Below are 18,497 nucleotides of genomic sequence, written 5' to 3'. Positions count from 1 at the left end.
TGCTGATTGAGAGGAACTGGGTTTGAAACCCAATGGAAATCATGATTCAAATGGTTGGAAAGTTTTTTACAAATGGTCATGAACTGAACTGAACTGAAAATGGATCCTTTAAATATCCAGTCTAATTTCTGTTTGTTTCTTTTAAATAATTTGAATTACCATGAGTTCTACATCGTTTATTCCCTCTTCCAAAGAAAGTTATAATTCGATTATTCAAACTATTTTAGTCCATGATGATGCAGATTACTAAACTGCTACTCAAAGTACACACAATTCTCACATTTCCATTCTGTCTATGTGTTGTGTAGTCATCCCACAATAATTGGCAGCTCGATGCGTCATCTTAAGCGCCTACACTCTGACAACCAAAGATTTTGCTTTGCCAAACTTTTCTGACTTAAGTTAGATTATTATTTTTGGGAGTGAGACACGCAAAGACCCCCTGCTTTCAACAACCAGAGCAACTGCGTCAGTGGCTCAGAGTTTCAAAAAGGACGACTTCAACATGTTAGAAAGTTAGAAATAATTTCAACTTTTCATGAAGGCATCTTGGTGGAAATATGATGTGTTGCCATGGGTAACGTTCTGACCAATGTGGGAGGCAGCAGTGCTTAACTCCGGGCACAATGTGTCCTCACCTCACCTGCATGCATCGATTAAAAAAAACAACGGTTTCTCACTGAATGCTTTTGGTTTGCACCATTTGAGCTGAAAATCAAAAACAATCTGTTATTGTTCTTCTTTCTATCTCAGCCACACACAGACTCATTCTTCTCAATTTTTTTTTTTTTTTTTTTTTTTTTTGACACACAAACCCAACAGTCAGTCCTCCGCACACAATCTGTCTCTTTGAGGTTTCACTCATGATTAACTCTCGTTTGATGATGGACCTCTGTTTATATTCTCCTGTCTGAGAATCCTATAAATATGAAGATATTTCTCATGTCTCACGGAGCTCAACAAGTGTAATTTTCTCTCCGCTGTAGGTAGAAGTCTCTGCTCGTCATACTATTTTCCTTTGTCCTCTTCATCTCTGCCAAAGTGTCACACAGAGATGTGATGCAGGAGAAAATGCAGAGAGAAAACTAAAGAGTTTATGGAGATGTGGATGTGAGGTTATTTTTTGTACGTCTGCCTTGGAAGATTATGTTCCACAATGTCCTTACACCAAAGTGACACAATAGGTCAATGACTTTCAAATTTCCTTAAAAGATGAGTTCAAATAAAAGGCTGAACTGTCAAATCCAGCTCCAGCAGTGCTGTGTGCTCTGGTTTGTCAGAGTAAAAGAGAAGAGAGTGATAGGATACTGTATGTAACACACCCTAGTGAGAATCGTTTAACTTGCCATAACTGTGAGTCTCTGCTTCACATCTATTCTGCTGTGGACTGTACCCACCTGAGGGATCTTTGATTTTTGTAACGTTTAGTCAAACTGTGAGTTTCCTTCAGCAAAAGCAACGCGATATTAATCATCCATAATTCTCTGACTTTGGGCTCAGAAATAGCGCTTTATTAGCACTCTTCAAACGGTGGTAGGTTGAGGCGCGGTATCCATCTTTAGCTCAGCTTGTGTCCAAACAAAGTTGTTCTTTCTTAAATATCCCAATGAAGTTCAATCAGTAATCCTTAATCCAGAGCTGATAAATGTCTGGCCTTAGCTTAAACCTGGTGAGGCTCACGGGAAGAAAACTGATAACCCAGAAAGGTTCAAGAAGTAAACAACAGCTGCCTCAGTGTGTGGTATTGTGTGTTGTCTTTCAGTTTATGTATGACTAATGTGTTTGGAGTTCACCCACAAAACTGACTATAATCGTCTATTTCTGATTGTCTTTTTGTGCACGTCCACTCATTAAGATTCCTCTCCTGGCAGGTATGCCATTGACGAGAGCACTGCCAACAGGCGTGTTTCATTATTTGAACACTCGTGTTTGTTCTGAAGTTTGACAGAGAAACTGACGGCTGATTTTTGTCTCCAGGCAAGCAGCGAAATGACCAAACATAGGTTTTAACATGAGATCTTTACAATAACACGTCAAATGACAGAACTTCTTTGATCTGTGGCTGACAGGCTCTTTCATAAAATTCTCTTTAAGATTCAACTTCTACATGAGCGTATGTGTGTTCCTGATCAAGGACAAACATTGGTTTCAAATAATGGGATGATTACGGGAACATTTCTAAACAAGAGCTCACAGTGAAATCGTTTTTGATGCTGACACTAACAAACCTTTCATACTAAGAACATTTTTATGAAGTCGTTTCTTTCAAAGCGTGAAAAGATTAAAATAATCATGGCTTTCACTGCTGCGGACCTCAAGTTGCCATTTTTTTTAATTCATGGAGTAATGAATTATGCCAGATCTGTGTGATAGGAAATTAAACTCCCAGTATTTTGGGGAATGTTTATAAAAGATGGAGGCCTAATATATTTTTTTCAGAAAACACCAAAGACAATGATGCTCTGAGAGAAATATAAACAAGTTGAAGGAAGACCCTCTCCGTGCAGAAGAACACAACTCCAGAGGGGGTTTGATATTATGGGGTGTATATTATCCCTTCAAAGCAAAACCCATACATCATTTTAAAATATAACAGAAGTAGAGGAGAAGTATAAAGTTACGTTGCACCACTGGACATTAACCACACATAAATAATAAATGCATGATGGAATATAACGTATCTATACAGTGTCAGTGAACACAGCAGTGTATGCACACAGATCAGCTCTTGGCCCTGCTTGAACCTTGACCTGTGAGCTGCAGCGGCTCTTGTGCTTCTGGCATGCTGCTTACAGTCTGTGCAATCTTCTGTGCGATCCTCCCTGCGGCCGCTGCAGCTAATAAAGTGTCAATGTGAATGTTCTACCAGCAGATAAAGACAAGAAACAACCTCTTTAGCCAATGTAGGAGGATCTCATTTAACGAGACAAGCAGAACAGTAAGAAATAATGAATAATAAAGACAGCAACGTTGAAATGAAAAAAAGGTTTTATTCCAAAAAGGACCATTTCTTTTTGGGCGAAAGAAATGTGATGTTTTATGTTAGTACAGTTAACTATGTTTTTTAACAGACTTGAAATGAAAGTAACATTCGGTTCTACTTTTTTTTTTCTTTTCTTTTAAACCTCCTTCATGAAATACAACTGACAAGCATCATGCACAGAATGTTGATTTTGCCGTGTTGGAATAATGTACGTAGCCAAGCTCTGAATACATAAGGTACACAACTAACATGTAGGTATGGATACACACACACACACACACACACACACACACACACACACACACACACACACACACACACACACACACACAGTAATTTCTCCTCATTCCAGTCATGTAAGCTATTAACTGAGGAAGGGTGCATATCAGAAGTCAGCCATCCAGAAATAATCAAACCTCGGATCTACTGAGAGCCAGACGTACACCGATGTCATTCCTTCGGCACAAACACATAAAAAGACACAAACAACTGACAACCTTTTACCTTGAAACTTGGGTAATTTACATAAACATCATTAGTGTATCATTTTTTTAAGAAAGAACATTACTTGCTTTATGATCAATCCCGATTCACATGTTCTGAGAAGTGTGTTTTCCTATATGCTGTAGTATAAGTTAGTGAACAAACACCCACTGTAAAACACGTGTGTGTGTGGTGTTTATACTGCCTGAGCTCCTCGCCCTCATGCCTCGCTGCTTGTGTCCAGGCTAAATTCGGTTGTAATGTTCAGAGACAAACAGAGCAGCAGGTTCAGTGTTTCCAGCCTCAGTGCCGAAGCTCAACTCAGATATCCTTCACATATTTTTAAAGGGGTATACACAGTTACCAGTGAAATATTCCCTTTAGTTACAGCTAAATGTTTCTTTGGGCCGTTGACTTCGACAAAGAGGTCAACATTTAACAGTAAACATCAAAACTAATGAGGGAAATGCAGTGCATTCAAAAACGTTTACATGTCATGAATATTAGAAATTAAATGTTGCATTGCAAAAACTGAAATCATAGACAAACACCCTGGTAGACTGGTGAACATTTAGAGTAATGATTTTTTAATTTAAACTATATACATCTCTTGCTATGATTTGAGTTTTTGCCGTTCATGTTTTTTAGCTCTTCAATGTAATTCTGAAGCAATGACATGGTTTCACTTTAACCTCCAAGAAGAACAACAAGAATGTCCATTCACTACTTATATTGTAGGGCCCGAGTGACATGGATTTTTTTTTGCGGCTGATGTTAACTGCTGGCCAATTCATCGGTCAGACTCTATTGTATTCCTCAGACTTTGGAGCTTTCGTTATTGAATATCAGTACATCCTCAGAATAAGTGGATTTAAAAATTGAAGGCCGTGTTTTCTCCCTTTTAACCGCTTTTGTAAAAGAAAATCCATTTATGTGTACCAGAGAGAGAAAAAACAGTACACACAGTCCTCCAATATAGAAACCTTTCCTCTGTGTCAATCTTGTACACTTGTATCTTTCCTGTTATCAGTTAAAGGTCCATTTCAGATGAAAGAGATTTCTCATCAAGATCGCTGAGGTCCGTCAACCACACTGCTCTATGAATTGCTCATTCGAGGACTCATATCTGAGTAAGCCCCAAAGGCAAACCGGCTTAAAATGTTTTATCAAGGGGGACCAAGAAGAAGGACAAAACGTAGAAATACAGACTGATATCAGGCACTGATCTTGATACCTCCGTGGTCTGAGGCAGAACCCAGAGATGTCTCGTCAAGGCTGTGACGGACGCTCCCCCACCTCCCCTTTCTCTGTTTTAAAAAGTAAGCCCCAAATTGCAGATGGTATCACAACAGCAGAAAAGGAAAATAAGTTTTTGTTTGCAAAGGGAGCTCGGCTCTGCCATCTAATCCCACACAGCTCAGCAGGGGAGCTGCCGTCATTAGATCCAAACGAGGGGCTCGGTAGGAAGGCTGTGTTGTTGTGTGTGCTGGAAAAGAGAGCAGCTGGAGTTGTGATGTTTAAGTCAGTCTCAGAGGAGCTTTCCTCTCAGCAGTGATTCAAATCATACCTGCCTTTGTTTCGTGATGGAGCATGTCAGGATCAGGATCAGTTTGTCGAAGTGTCTGTCCAGGGAGAGGAGACCAAACTCAAAAATAGTGTTCAGCTTTGCTTTTATCAAAATTTTAACTGAGTTTGATCTGATTACATTTTGGACTCCGCATTGTCTTACATTATCGACCAGTTATCACATTTTGGGTTTCGTTACATTTTTTTAATAACATTTTGGGTGTTATACATTTCTATCTAGCTCATATCAGTAAATTCTATTCTTCTGAACTTTAGATGTTATATGTTATATGTTATATATATGTATATATATATATGTATATATATATATATATATATATATATACATGTTGCTCTGTCTGGGTGGAAATTAGATTGATCTGTAAAGCTGCATCCCTTCAGCATTTCCCTTCTTTTTCCGTTTGCTTTTGTGCAGCTTAGGTGTCTTCGGCTTTGGCAAAGACATCTCTCAGCTCCCTTTAATGCTTTCTGTCGTGTTTTCAGATCAGCCTCATTGAGCAAGCGATTCTTGTCCAGCAAGTTTAAATCCTATGAAAGGGCAACTTTCTGATTCCTTCCAGTAGACCTTGAGTCAGCGGTGGTGCTGTTGCTTTTGGCACTGACAGCCTGTAAACTTTTCTTTCCGCATCTCCAATCTGAGTTTCATTTATATTTATTGAATGTATCCTGAAGACTTTTCTAACTCACTGAACGTTTGATCTAAAAAAAGAAATCTTCTTGGAAGGCCTTTATTTTTAATTTGTATTCTGTCTATCTCCTCTCCTTCTTCTGCCCTTTCTCCTCTCCTCCCCCCATCAGCCCATCAGCAGGAAACCTTCCTCAGTGTCACTGTAATTGAGGTGACGGCTGCTGTAATTTTTTAAACAGTGAAACCTGTGATGCTTTCGCTTACCTGTGCACATTTTTCACAATCTTGGGGTTGCAAACAAATCTACCTTGAAGGTCGGAGGAGTCCAGACACGGAAGGCATCCTTATTTTTGGTCTGTCCTTGAAGGAGAGCCATAGAATTTCAAGCTTGAATCTGCACACATGCATTTTGAAAATGATGTTGCTGAGTTAGAAGCAAACTCTCCTCATGGGTGCAGACTTTGAATAACTTTAAATTCACCTCTTCCTTTCATTTTAGTATAGTTAATGCTGCATAATCTCTCTTCTATTCAAATTCCAGTCTATAGTATTCATCTCATATTCATTATTCTATCCTCCATTCCTCCTCTCATATCCTCAATCCCCCCCCCAACCTCCCCCGGTCTTTCATTAGCATCACATTGGGATGCTATCTGAAGGAGGCCCCGTGATTTCTTGCTAGGTGGTAACTTGAAGTAAAAAAAACAAAAAAACATACAGAGCACAAAATAGAGAAAGAAATCAAACGGAAAGGCCTCCTGATTGTGATGATCAATTATTGTACTTCAGGCAGAAAAGAGTCTCAGTGGGATCACCACACGAAGTGGCAACAGAGAGAGGATTGGGGTCAGTGATCAGAGGGATCGGAGAGAGGGCGAGAGACCTATGATGGATATCAAGACTGAGAGAGAGAGAGAGAGAGAGAGAGTGGTGTTGGGTGTCAGCATCCAATCATCCTCAAGTGCAAGATTGGATCACTTGAGGATAACATTGGTTAAAAAATATGCAGCAAATATACATTTGTGCTGTGATTCAGGCAATTCAGGAATTTCTTTGGGGGAAAAGATTGATCTATTGTGCTCCTGCAAACAAGGAAGAGTGCTTTCCTTGCTCCCGTGTTTGCAACATAAATCATGAAAACTGGACAACAAAAGAAGGCTTGTTTGATACATGATTGTCATTTTTACCACAACATGATACATGTGCAATGATTTCAGTTATTTAACTTAGAGATAAAGTCAATGGAAAAACATACGTCATATCACTTAAAAACTGTATCTTACAAAACTTCATTTCTTTCCCTTGAGGTGGATTAAAGAAAGCTATAATCAGTGATCGCATGATTGGTTTGACTTGAGCTATGATTTAAGTTTAGTTTTAAAAACACTGAGGCTTGTAGCAGTCTCTGATACGGATTGAGTTCCCCTGAGTGTATGTGGAGTTGAGAAACCACAGCTAGGAGGGGATTCTTTTTTAGTTTTTATACAAACAGACATCAATTAAAGCTCATACTTGGAACTTTTGGTTTGGACCAATCCTCGTGGAAATCACTGTCTCTGCTGATCTCATCCTGTTGTGTGAATGAATGAATCTCATCCTGCTCATGGTCTTGTTTTTTCTTTTGTAGCTCATTAATAGGTATCCAAATTAATTTTGGTGTGTTTCATTACGAGCTAATACCTGCTCAAAGAAGCACTAAGGCTTTTGATTGATTCCAGGACTCCTTTATTCAGATCCCCATTGGCTGACACAAACATACAAAATATACGATACAACATGTTGAATGATACTGCAGATTTAATTCCGTCCCTTTTTCCTTCTCATGCAAACTGTTATCCTTTACATTCAGAGCCAGGAGATAAGAGAGACGATGGATTTACATATATATTATAGTCAGAATAAAAACTGAAGATGTGAAGATTGTTTTCTTTCATTCATTTTAAATGTAAATCACTGTCGTCTTTTTTTTATGTGTTCCACTGTTAAAGGATTGACTTTCACTTCACACAAGACACACTGGAGGGTGCATGCTGTACATTTACCTTTCGTTGCTTGGATAGAGACCTTATCTCCGAGTTTCCGCTGTTTTCTGTATTAACCTGTGAATTCACCTCTGTGAAGCCTTTATAAGGTATTTGCGGGAAATCATCTCCATACGCTCTCTAAAAGAAACAAGATAACCTCTACACTATCAGAGAGGTGTTCATTTGCAGAAGTTAACTCTTAGGTTAATGAACAAGTATAATACCCTGAAATCGTTAGACTAATTCACATTAACCTCGTCGTTCATTTGATCTGTTTGCAAGTGTTATCAACAGGCACAGACAATGTCTACAAACCTCTCCAACCAATGAGAGCAACAAAACCCATGACTTAGCATAACCATAGATCTTTTTTCAGACATGATACCAAAAGTTTTAATTTAGACTTATTTTATTTTAATCATAAACGGTACATTCAGAAGGAAGTATTGCAACAGCTGCCTGGACGGGAAGCCAAAAGATTTAGAACTCCCCCTACTGACTGCTTACAGTATAGATCATAAACCGGCCTCCTCAATGTAATCAGTATGTACACTAGTCTATCTAGTCTTCTAATCACCAGGTCTTTGCAGCATTCAGTTTCTTGGCAAGTCAAATGAAGACAGCAGAAAGTATGTTCTGCATTTAATTTATCAATGCTGCATGTGTGACACATTCAGTGTTTGTTTTTTTGGCCTTGCACCATGTCCATGTTGTTTGTGAAATGCTCTCTTCCTGTCCCACTCCTTTGCGAGAGCATCAGATCATTTGCACATTTGAAATCCTGCCGAATGGAACTTTATCGAGCTGAATGTTTGCCACATTTCTCCTCAAAATGTGCAGAAATGTTTAGTCTGCTCTTAATCCAGGCCTTCTGTCGCTGTCTCCCCTCTGGCCTCATTAAACAAACCTCCATCATGTGTCCCGCTCTGCCAGTTAGCCTGATGGCTCGGCTGTGTACAAACAAATCCACACATATACACAGAATGTGTGCGACCACATGTACTGCTCCAGATACGTTCAAAAGAGCACACTCACACAGTTTTGCAGCTTTCAGCAAGATTTCTGAAGATTTCCTGAGGAAACCAAACTGAGAGTGGCTCGTAGTCGAGACGAATGGGCGAAACAGACCTGATGAAGAGAAAATGTTTAACATCGCTGCTTCCATGTATGTTTTACATGATGTCCTTTTTATCATAGCAGCAGTACGGCAGCTTTCAGTGACAGTTCCTGTTTCCTATTAACGTCCAGAGTTTCCACGGCAACTGTATCATGTCCTGTCTGTCATGACAGTGTGCATGACTGAGACAACATGTTACAACTATAATATAACAGATTTCTCTGGCTTTTATAACTGTTGGAAATATTTAAGGTACTAAATAAATGTACTTGGTTAAGTCTTTTTTTTTTTAAAAAGATGATATTTTATGAGATCATCATATTGTACGTTGAAGTGTTCTCCTGATAGAAAACACATTTTGTTTCGCTGTCACATCACGTCACAGATTGCAGTGTTATTTAAAATATAATTAGGACTAATTACAGTGTTGTGTTACATAATGATCTCAAGCATGTGAGGTTATGATGATTAGTGCAGCAAAGCATCAACAGTGTTCACTGTAAGTGAGCTACAAAGACCATAAGTCTCTCCATGATGTCCATCTGATGAGCTTGTACCTGAGAGAACTACATGACATAATAAATGTATAACAAGGCTTAACCTTGATAAAGTCATTGATACCTTTCCCTAGCACTCCTTTCAACCTCTCATACATCTTTGTTTTCACCATAGAGAGTAAGCAGAGATGCGGTCACACTCCCAGCGCCGCAGAGAGACCAGCTGAGGGTCTAAAGCCGCAATGTGGCAGCAATTTGGGGTTCTGCTCCGTCGAGAATCTGCAGCCTGTTTCCTTTTGAAAAGCTCTTAATGTTCTCGGCTGTCGAGACGGTAAATTTCACGGCCAGTTTGGCAGCAGGAAGTGTCTTTGGTCAGGGTGTTTGTGTAAACAGCTCGTAATGGCTTTAGCCCACGGAGAGACTTCTGAGGCGCGCACACACACACACACACACAAAAACATCTGTTCATACACAAAGATGAAAACACATAATTACGTATGTGGATTCTTGCATGTACACCACACACTTTGATTCTGCACATTCAAATCCAGCAAAGCCTCCAGAATGTGTTCAAGTGAGACTCATTAAGGCTGTTAGATGACTTTCTCTGATGGTTCACTTTAATATATATGCTTCTTGATTGAGAGCTGGGTTGACTGTCGCCGTGCACTAATGTCGCTTTTAAATTTGTTTCTGCTATTGTTGTCTGAAGCAATTAACAGATGAGACATGAAGCAATGAGTCTGTGTGCGTCTTGTTCATCTTTCGTGCTAAATGCTCCTCTGGCAGAAAGAAATTGCTTTCTTGAACATGTAAGTGTGATACACAGCAGAAAATGGAAAATTATTGGTGTGTTGTGCTTCATTTAACTCTCATCGGAGAAGTTACAGTGGATGTTTTGTCATCTCAGAATTTGCTGTGTGGCTCAATTACCTTACCATTAAGATTGTATCGGCAATGTAGTCAGTTGTGTTATTCCTGTGTAGTGTGTGTGTGTGTGTGTGTGTGTGTGTGTGTGTGTGTATTATTACTCCCCTGTCAAAACAAGGTCCAATGTATTTAGCCTTATGACAGTGAGTTTTGTCATTAACCACTACATAACATTTGGATGACGTGTTTTCGCCATTGAAAAAAGTAGACATTATGTATCTGCAAAAATATCTGATGTTGCTGCACTACATCTGCCCATAGTCACAACAGGGTTGATATACCGTAAATTCCGTACTATTGAGCGCACCTGGATTTAAGCCGCACCGGCTAAAAATAAGTAAATAAATGTATTTGTACATATATAAGCCGCACTTGATTATAAGCCGCAGGTGTCCACGCTATAACAAGAGCTATTTACACAGACGTAGGCTACCGGTAACATCCGCAAATACTGTAGCGTCCGTACGGACGTTAAAGGACGACGAGAGCGTTCAAATAATAACTTTTACTTAACCCGATCACTGTCGGCCGTGACCACGCCGTTTACAGCAGAGAGCAACACACGTAACTTGCCGTAACAATCCAACTCTCTCCCCCAGCGTTCTCTCATACAGCCACTCAACACGTTCTCGCTGGTGCATTCACTGACTCTCCACATAATCGGAATTATGAACACATTATCAACTACTGACTTTACAACATGAACCGTTACAATACGAAGCCTAGCCGACGGTGTCTGTAACACGGCTGATGAAAAAGATGACCGTAATATATTTCACAAGAAAAAGTCCATCCATTCACTGCCTCAGAATGACTTCATTACTCACTTCCTCAGTCTCTGTTGTCGCTGTCAGTGTCATCTTAACGTGCAGCAGCTCTGTTAGCTTCTTTGACAGCCAGGTCGATCGCCTTTAACTTGAAAGCTGCATCATATGTATTTCTCCGTGTGTTTTCCATCATGAGGGTGCGTGCATGAAGCGCAAAATGACTGATATTAAGATCCGACGTGACGAAGTCAAATGTTTTTGCGGCAGAAGCTCATTGTCCCCCATAAAAAATCCATGCATTAGCCGCACCGGAGTAGAAGCCGCAGTGCTCGAAGTGTGAGAAAAAAGTAGCGGCTTATAGTCCGGAATTTACGGTATGTTCTTTAGTTTTATTGCAGTATCTCTTATGTGTCTTTGTTTTATTCAGAAAATGTCTGTTTTGACTTCAGATAATAACATATCTAGAAACATTTGAGCACAATCTCTTTTGTTTGGATTTTTGTTGAAAAGACCTTCTCACCTTCTTTTACCAAATGAGCTAACACGATGCGAATGAGTCTGTGAACGACTGATAAAACCTTGTATTTGCAATTGTCTTTGGTACCACAAACTTCTTGTCTCCCATCAGTGTTTTGTCCTTAAAAGAAATTAGACGAGATCTTAATCTAAAGACAATGAAAGAGATGTGAAATTCACCTGGAGGCTGTTGAAGAGAATGACATTTCAAGCTCAGCGTGAATATTGTGCAAAATCCCACCTGCAGCTACTCCATCATGCCAAAGGTTGTGCAAGAGATGTGGTTTGTTCACAGTCCATCTACCTTCCTGTAGCATCAATTTAGAGGCTCGATCACTTATTTCCAAACCATCCGGGCAGTGATTACATTTTTCATCACAACATAATTGGGGGTGATGATATATGAGCCAGCTCTCCTTTTCTAATGGAGACAGTGAGAACGCTTTAAAAAAGTACACATTCAATCACTGAATTATTCCTCCCATTAATTTTTATGCTCAAATTGCCCTTATATGGAGATATAAAATATGATAATAAAACATTAATAGCATGGGGATAATACTTTATATAATGCCTGATTGTGAAAGGATTGTATTGTTAAACTGTAGTGCGTCACTCTGTATCTTCAGCTAAATCACTTATCCATACAAGAGCCATAAAAATGAAAATGTTCATTTGACATACATGCGTTTGTATCAATCAATGCCAGACACCAGATTTATTACCTCTAGTATTGATCTTTGGCATGATAAGAAACTGTGAAGCCATGCTGTGCAAACCGGCTTCTCCGCCCCTCAGTCTGCCTTTCAGTTAAATTCCCTTCAGTTCCTGTAATGTCTTGTAAGAAAGTCAACCTGCGGTCAGCTTTGACAAGTTCTCTCAGCCACCCTCTTTGAACCCACACTGTGTGATCCTTTTTCCAGTAAGCAAGGGTTCGACCATGTTGAGAAATGACTCACTTTCTGTCAGGGCAACATTGTGAGGCTTTAACTAATTGTGTTATCCCTTCACAACGGCCTATGGAGTCTGAGATGTTTGACACTGAATAGACTAGTGGAGGGTTCCAGGCCTGGTTCTGGTTTTAATGAGTTTAAAGTAAGAACATTTAGGGGGAAAAAAACAAGCTTCTTGTATTGATACAGTTTCATGTCTGGTTGGGTTTCCGTGGTTTTGGTTGGGCTTATTGGATGTAGATGACACTCTACTTTTGGACAGGCTGCTGTTGCACTAATGCTGCATAGCTCAAGGCCCATTCAGACTAGAATGAGAGTCAAAAAAGTTGAACAATTACAAACAATTTAAAGAAATAGAAAAGCATTAAATAAATCTGGTGCAAGCTAATATTTATAATGTTCTTGAAAGATGTCTAAAACCGTCCATTTCTCTCCCCCACTCCTTCTTCTGTTCTCTCGCAGGTATTCTGTTCTTCACAACGGGAGTAACGTGGAGCAGGAGAAGAAGGCACTGCACACAGACATAGAGTCCCGCGAGTCCTGCTTGTGACCAATGACGACTCCTCAGTCACAAATCCAAAAAGACCTCGGCTCAAACATGGCGACCACGGAGTCGAGGAGGAAGCATACAGCCAGAGCTTAAACCCAACGCAGATGCTACCAATTCAGCAGAGCTCCAAAAACCAGAGCCTGAGTGGGACTTCGAGGTCCAGGCCTTTGAAGGTGGCAGGGACATGGTGGACTGGAAAAAAGACCAGTTCTCTTCCTCTAATGCTTTATATGTCATGCTGGTTCTCTTAGACTGAGCTGCTCTGGTGGAACTGAAGCAGGGCTCAAACTCCAGAAGATCCAGCTTGTCTTAAGCGCCAGAAGCTTGGGTGGTCTTTGTTGAAGAGTTTCGCAGCCCGGGATGTGAACCATGACTGGGAGTCAATAAAGTGAATTATGTTGCCAAAGCTATTTTACATACATAGGACCTATTCCTGATTATTATGATTCACCATGTTGTTTTCTAGTTCCATATCAGAAAGATGGGTATAGTTTTTATAAAGTTGTTCTCTGTAAAGCAAGTTCAATATATTAGCTAATTATTTTCTGGAAAAGAGGCAGAGTTGAGAACTATTTATTTTTGGAAACATCACACTCAGCAAAGAACCTCTGTGTGTCCCAGGTCGAAGCTTTACAGCTTTGTAAAATCCTCGCTAAGCTCAAACAGGAAATATGGTGGCAAGCCTTGACCCGAACTATCCAAGTGCATTATTTTAGAGGCTGCTAGCTCGAACTCGGTGTGCATAAAACAGTTAGAGGACTGCAACAAACAAAAACTGCCCATGAATGATTCAACAGACATTGCGATGGTGTTGTGTGATGGAGCAGTGTGTGCATTGCGTTTTCATACGTGTGCTTCTGTGTGTGTGTGTGTGTGTGTGTGTGTGTGTGTGTGTGTTTGTGTGTGTGTGTGTGTGTGTGTGTGTGTGTGTGTGTGTGTGTGTGTGTGTGTGTGTGTGTGTGTGTGTGTGTGTGTGTGTGTGTGTGCATGTGTGCGTTAATCTTTGTCTGAATGAAACCACTTTGTCCCTTGAAATCACAATGTGCTGACTCCATCTTGACACTCCATTTGTTCCCGTCATTTCTTCTCACCTTGCAGGTCATGAGAAAGAATAAACCACTAATATTTTATTTTATTCATATTTAACAAAGAGAACACTAAATCCTACTGTGTAAGATGAAATATGATAATAAAAGCACTACACACACACACACACACACACACACACAAAAAGCTTGCTGTATAAAGTGGTGAGAAAATTTTTTATTTGATAATTTTCTCGAAGGATGTTAAGACCTAACTAGATCTTACAGAAGAGCGTCTATTCATCACGTCGTTAGAACCACAGTTCAGTTGATTGATGATGTTGCTCTGTGTCTCCTGGAGATGTAAGCCAGCAGTTGCTAAAGTATTACCTGTAAAGCGTCTGAGCAGCTGATTCAGGAGAGAGATAATGTGAGTAGACCTTTTAAATGTGCGACTCCGCAGCGCCGCAGAGCTGAAACGAAGATCGCTGTCATTACATCTTTTTACATTCACTTGGAGTCCACGATGCACAAACTTTTCTCAGCAAGCCTCATTGTGAAAGTTTAACAGGATATTACAGATACAAATACCTTGAACATGCAAAATGGCAACGTAAACTTTTAACTCCGACGCAAGGCTCAATGTGAGAATAATGCGCACATTCGTTTCTTGAACACTTTGGTGCCATACTGAAATGCCTCTCAGCTCATTGAAGAACCTCTCTGCAGCTAAAGTACGCTCTCTTCTAAAGCTAATTTAATTTGACATTTTGGAAACATTCTGTAGTTTTCCATGGACAGAAAATCAATATAGACAAACAGTAAGAATGTCCTCCAGAGCTAAAACAGGCACAGACAGAGAAGCAGACCCTCTAAAAATATTTGCATATGAACAAACAAAGCTCTCTGAAATCAGATAATGAGATGAGAACATGGTTAGGCAGCGATTCACAGGCACAAAGAAAAAGCCAAAAAAAGCACTGTACAGGCGAGGTAATTACAAATCCCCGAAGAGCCGAACCCATTGACCCAGTTTGAGGTGACATAGTTCAGAGGAAAAACCTAATCCAGGTTGAAACTTCATCAGTGACACCATCTCTCATGTTACTCCAGATACATGAATAAGCGCCTCAAAGATTACAGCTGGGCCAGAAGAGACAGAGGGGAAGGTCAGGGGGTTCAGTCAGAAACATTGGAGATGATCTATAACTGTAGTCAAATATTGCTGCAAGTAGACATGAGTTTGTGATTCTTGATATCTACTCATTGTTCAATGGAAATGCTGCCAACCCCAGTTGATATTTAGTACCAAACACGAGCTGAAGACAGAGAGTCATGAAGTCAGCTCAGGGGAAGATGGATGTGTCGCACAAACACAGGAATTTAAACCTTGCCAACAAGCTTCTGTGAGACTTTAAATCAGTGCTGACTTAATTGACGTATTGCTGTGTGAGTAACATAACATAGATGACAAATGTAACACACGTTCTGAGTCCAACTTTTATGATTTAGATTTTTAGTTTAACCAAAAACATGTGTTTCTTCACTTGATGAAGCCGTTTTGGTTAGGAAATAGCTGTTTGACCACAATCTGCCTTAATAATAATTATTATTGGTGCTGTATTCTACATTTTTATTAAATTCCACAATGCATTGCAAGAAGTCGTGCACAACCTTTGGTTACTATCCGAGCATTCATCTGCCATCATGAATCGAAGCCACTTGTGAGCATGAAGTGGTTTTTGATTGCTCTCAGACAGATGAGAGGAGCGAGACCTGCGTGCACACGGAAATGTTGGGGCATTCTATCTGAACTATAGAAGCCTTTTTTATGAACAGTAAATGATTTTCAACAGAGGAACATAAGTACTTCCTAATGATGACAGACTTGAGACCGTCATCTGAAAGCACAAATAAAAATAAGTTTCACCACTTCCGTAAAATTCAGTGAATTATTTATATTTATTACTTTTAATTGGTTTGCTGTGCGACAGTAATGACGTCATTGTCAGAGTTTGGAGAGTGAGCGTTTCTTTTTTATCATGGCGCTATGAGTGCACTAAGTCAACCTCAGGGAACTCCCTTTGTAGAGAGCAGAGAATGGCGATGGAGTTTGAGACACAACTCATGTGTCCATGATTGAAGAACGCGCACCTTTACATCAGTTTTTAAATATAATCACGTAGCTTTAGTTTGAGCTTCATTTTAATTTTGTTATAGTATATTAAATCCTATTTTATAGTATGTATCAAATGGGCCTAAAATGATATAGATTCAGATTCGTAAAAAGTTCTTTGTCCATGCGCTGAAATGTCCTTGTCAGAAGATATCACAGAGGCTCTTTTTTAATCAACTACTGAAGAACAACGTCTACAGAATGCAAAGTAGATGATTATCACGTCTACGGAGACGTTTTTGGCTCTATAGAGAAGCAGATTTTGCCTTTGTACAAACTGTCACATTCCCTTTTAAAACCCTTTTTTTTCTCATCAAATTAATGTGTTTGTTAGCTGTTGTGCATTTCCTTTTTTGTTTTCCATTAATTTTGTCCATCTTCTTCATCCTATTCGAAAGCCGCCCACTTTCAACACTGCAGTTTCCATGACATCCCTGCAAGCCTGATGTCATACCACTGCATGTCCGTTCTTACGTGGGGATGCCTGTGCATGAGTGTGTATGTCTGTGTGAGCATGTGTGTGTAGATCTGTGTGTGACTGTTGAACGTCTCAACGTCTGATATGATAAAGAATATGCTTAAAGGGTAAGAAGGCCATTTTGGGGCAGATACCAAATCATTAAGAAATACAAAAAAAGGGATCCTCCAGTTGAGTAAAAAAAAAGTGTGTGGTCACTATTTCAGGTAGATTGAAACTAAGAGAAGACAGAAGAGAACTCTGCTACCCGAAGAGGAAAAATGAATCTTTTTTAGAAATCTTTGTTTTTATTGTCTGAACCTCAGAAACAATCAGAGCATCCATCCACCCGTGAAGGAATTTTGACTCTTGAATGTGTGTCGGTCCTCAAACTCCTCGTGAGTGTGATGTTTCCATGAGATCATCAGTTATACGATGCACAATGTTAGCACTAAAAAACAGCAGGAGATGTACAATGTTTATCTGACAGAGATGGATGATTTTTATATCTCCCAGTGTTACTAAGAGAAAAAGAAACCTTCACAAAATATCTCCTCTGACCTCTGGTTAGCTTCCAAAAAGCTCTCTTTTTGGAAACAAAATATCACAATATTTTGCAGGAAAACCATTTAAGTAAATGTACAATAACTTTGTCTTCTGTCCTATAATTAAGCGAGAGTCTCAGGATTAAAATGAGAAGTGCATTTCTAATCATGTAGAAATCTTTGGATTGTAATAAAAGCTTTCACACAGGTGTAAGCACAACAAGCTGAACAACCCGGACCTGGACCAACCATTCTTTTCTAGTTTAGCATCATAGAAACTGTTTTGTTGACTTGCTCTTTCTTTTCACATTTCACTAAGTTCTTCATACAGACCGAGAGGTTAAAAAAAAGCTTAAAATGTGTCTTTCTAAGCCATGCAAACAAAGAGCAATTACAGTTTTGAAAAACAAATCTGTGGGACCATCGAGGACTGAAAGCTTATTATTATAGTTCAGACATTGTTTCATATGATTTAATCATAGTTTGACCAGTTTCCTCATAGAGCAGTATTACATTTCAAAGTTCTTCACACGTGTGCGTGTGTACACACACACACACACACACACACACACACACACACACACACACACACACACACAAACACACATACACGTCACAATTATCTCTTCAGTAACAATCGTTCAAATTAAAAAGACGCTGCCACCGCTCAGTATTACTTCTGAAACAGGAGCTCTTGTACGCAAGGGTTGATGCAAAACAATCTTCATTCATCTGCATGTATTCGTACAACCTTGTTTCAAATGCTGAATGACAGTATGTACTTCATTCGACCTCACAGCTAACATTCGGTATCAAAGTTCTCAGCACAGCCTCTTTACCTCTTTTAGTTGCAAAATTGGAATTTCCCTTGGATATGACAACATCTTCAAGCCTCTATAAATTACCGTTGCAGCATCTCTGAGTCAAATGTTCTTATTTTGTGCCGGAGAAAAGGATTTGAGCCAGTCAGAGGTTTCAATGCACGGTTCTGTGTCGTCTGATAGAACGATGAAATGTTCAGGATACACCATTTGTGAAACTTTCTGATTTGAGTTCAGCATCATTCCTGCTTGCTCTGTGTCCCCTTCATCTCTTCCTTTAATTTATTCTTTTTCTGTTGGCGGCTTACAGCATGAATGTGTAAATAAAGAAGAACAACTCCCACAAACTGTCCACAGGAGACGGGGGGGGGGGGGGACTTTTATAAAACTCTTCAGTATTTATTTTGACAGAACAAAATGGGTATTTTCATGTATTAA

General features: G+C 39.6%; 1 protein-coding gene across 2 annotated transcripts in view; it reads left to right on the top strand.

Annotated features, from left to right (window-relative positions):
* htr4 (5-hydroxytryptamine receptor 4) overlaps positions 1 to 14,185 on the top strand; it is a 134,776-nt gene extending 120,591 nt beyond the window's left edge. The window contains exon 7 of one of the 2 annotated variants that reach the window (XM_079352347.1): positions 12,948 to 14,185. In XM_079352347.1, coding sequence (XP_079208473.1) covers positions 12,948 to 13,035 — 88 coding nt within the window. In that variant the 3' untranslated portion in view covers positions 13,036 to 14,185. The remainder of the gene's footprint in view (positions 1 to 12,947) is intronic. The other variant, XM_079352348.1, reaches the window with a different exon arrangement.
* The last annotated feature ends 4,312 nt before the right edge of the window (positions 14,186 to 18,497 follow it).

This window comes from Symphodus melops, assembly GCF_947650265.1.
Source record: "Symphodus melops genome assembly, chromosome: 9".
NCBI lineage: Eukaryota > Metazoa > Chordata > Actinopteri > Labriformes > Labridae > Symphodus > Symphodus melops.
The sequence above is the reverse complement of the archived record's forward strand: the minus strand, read 5'-3'. Positions and strand labels throughout refer to the sequence as shown.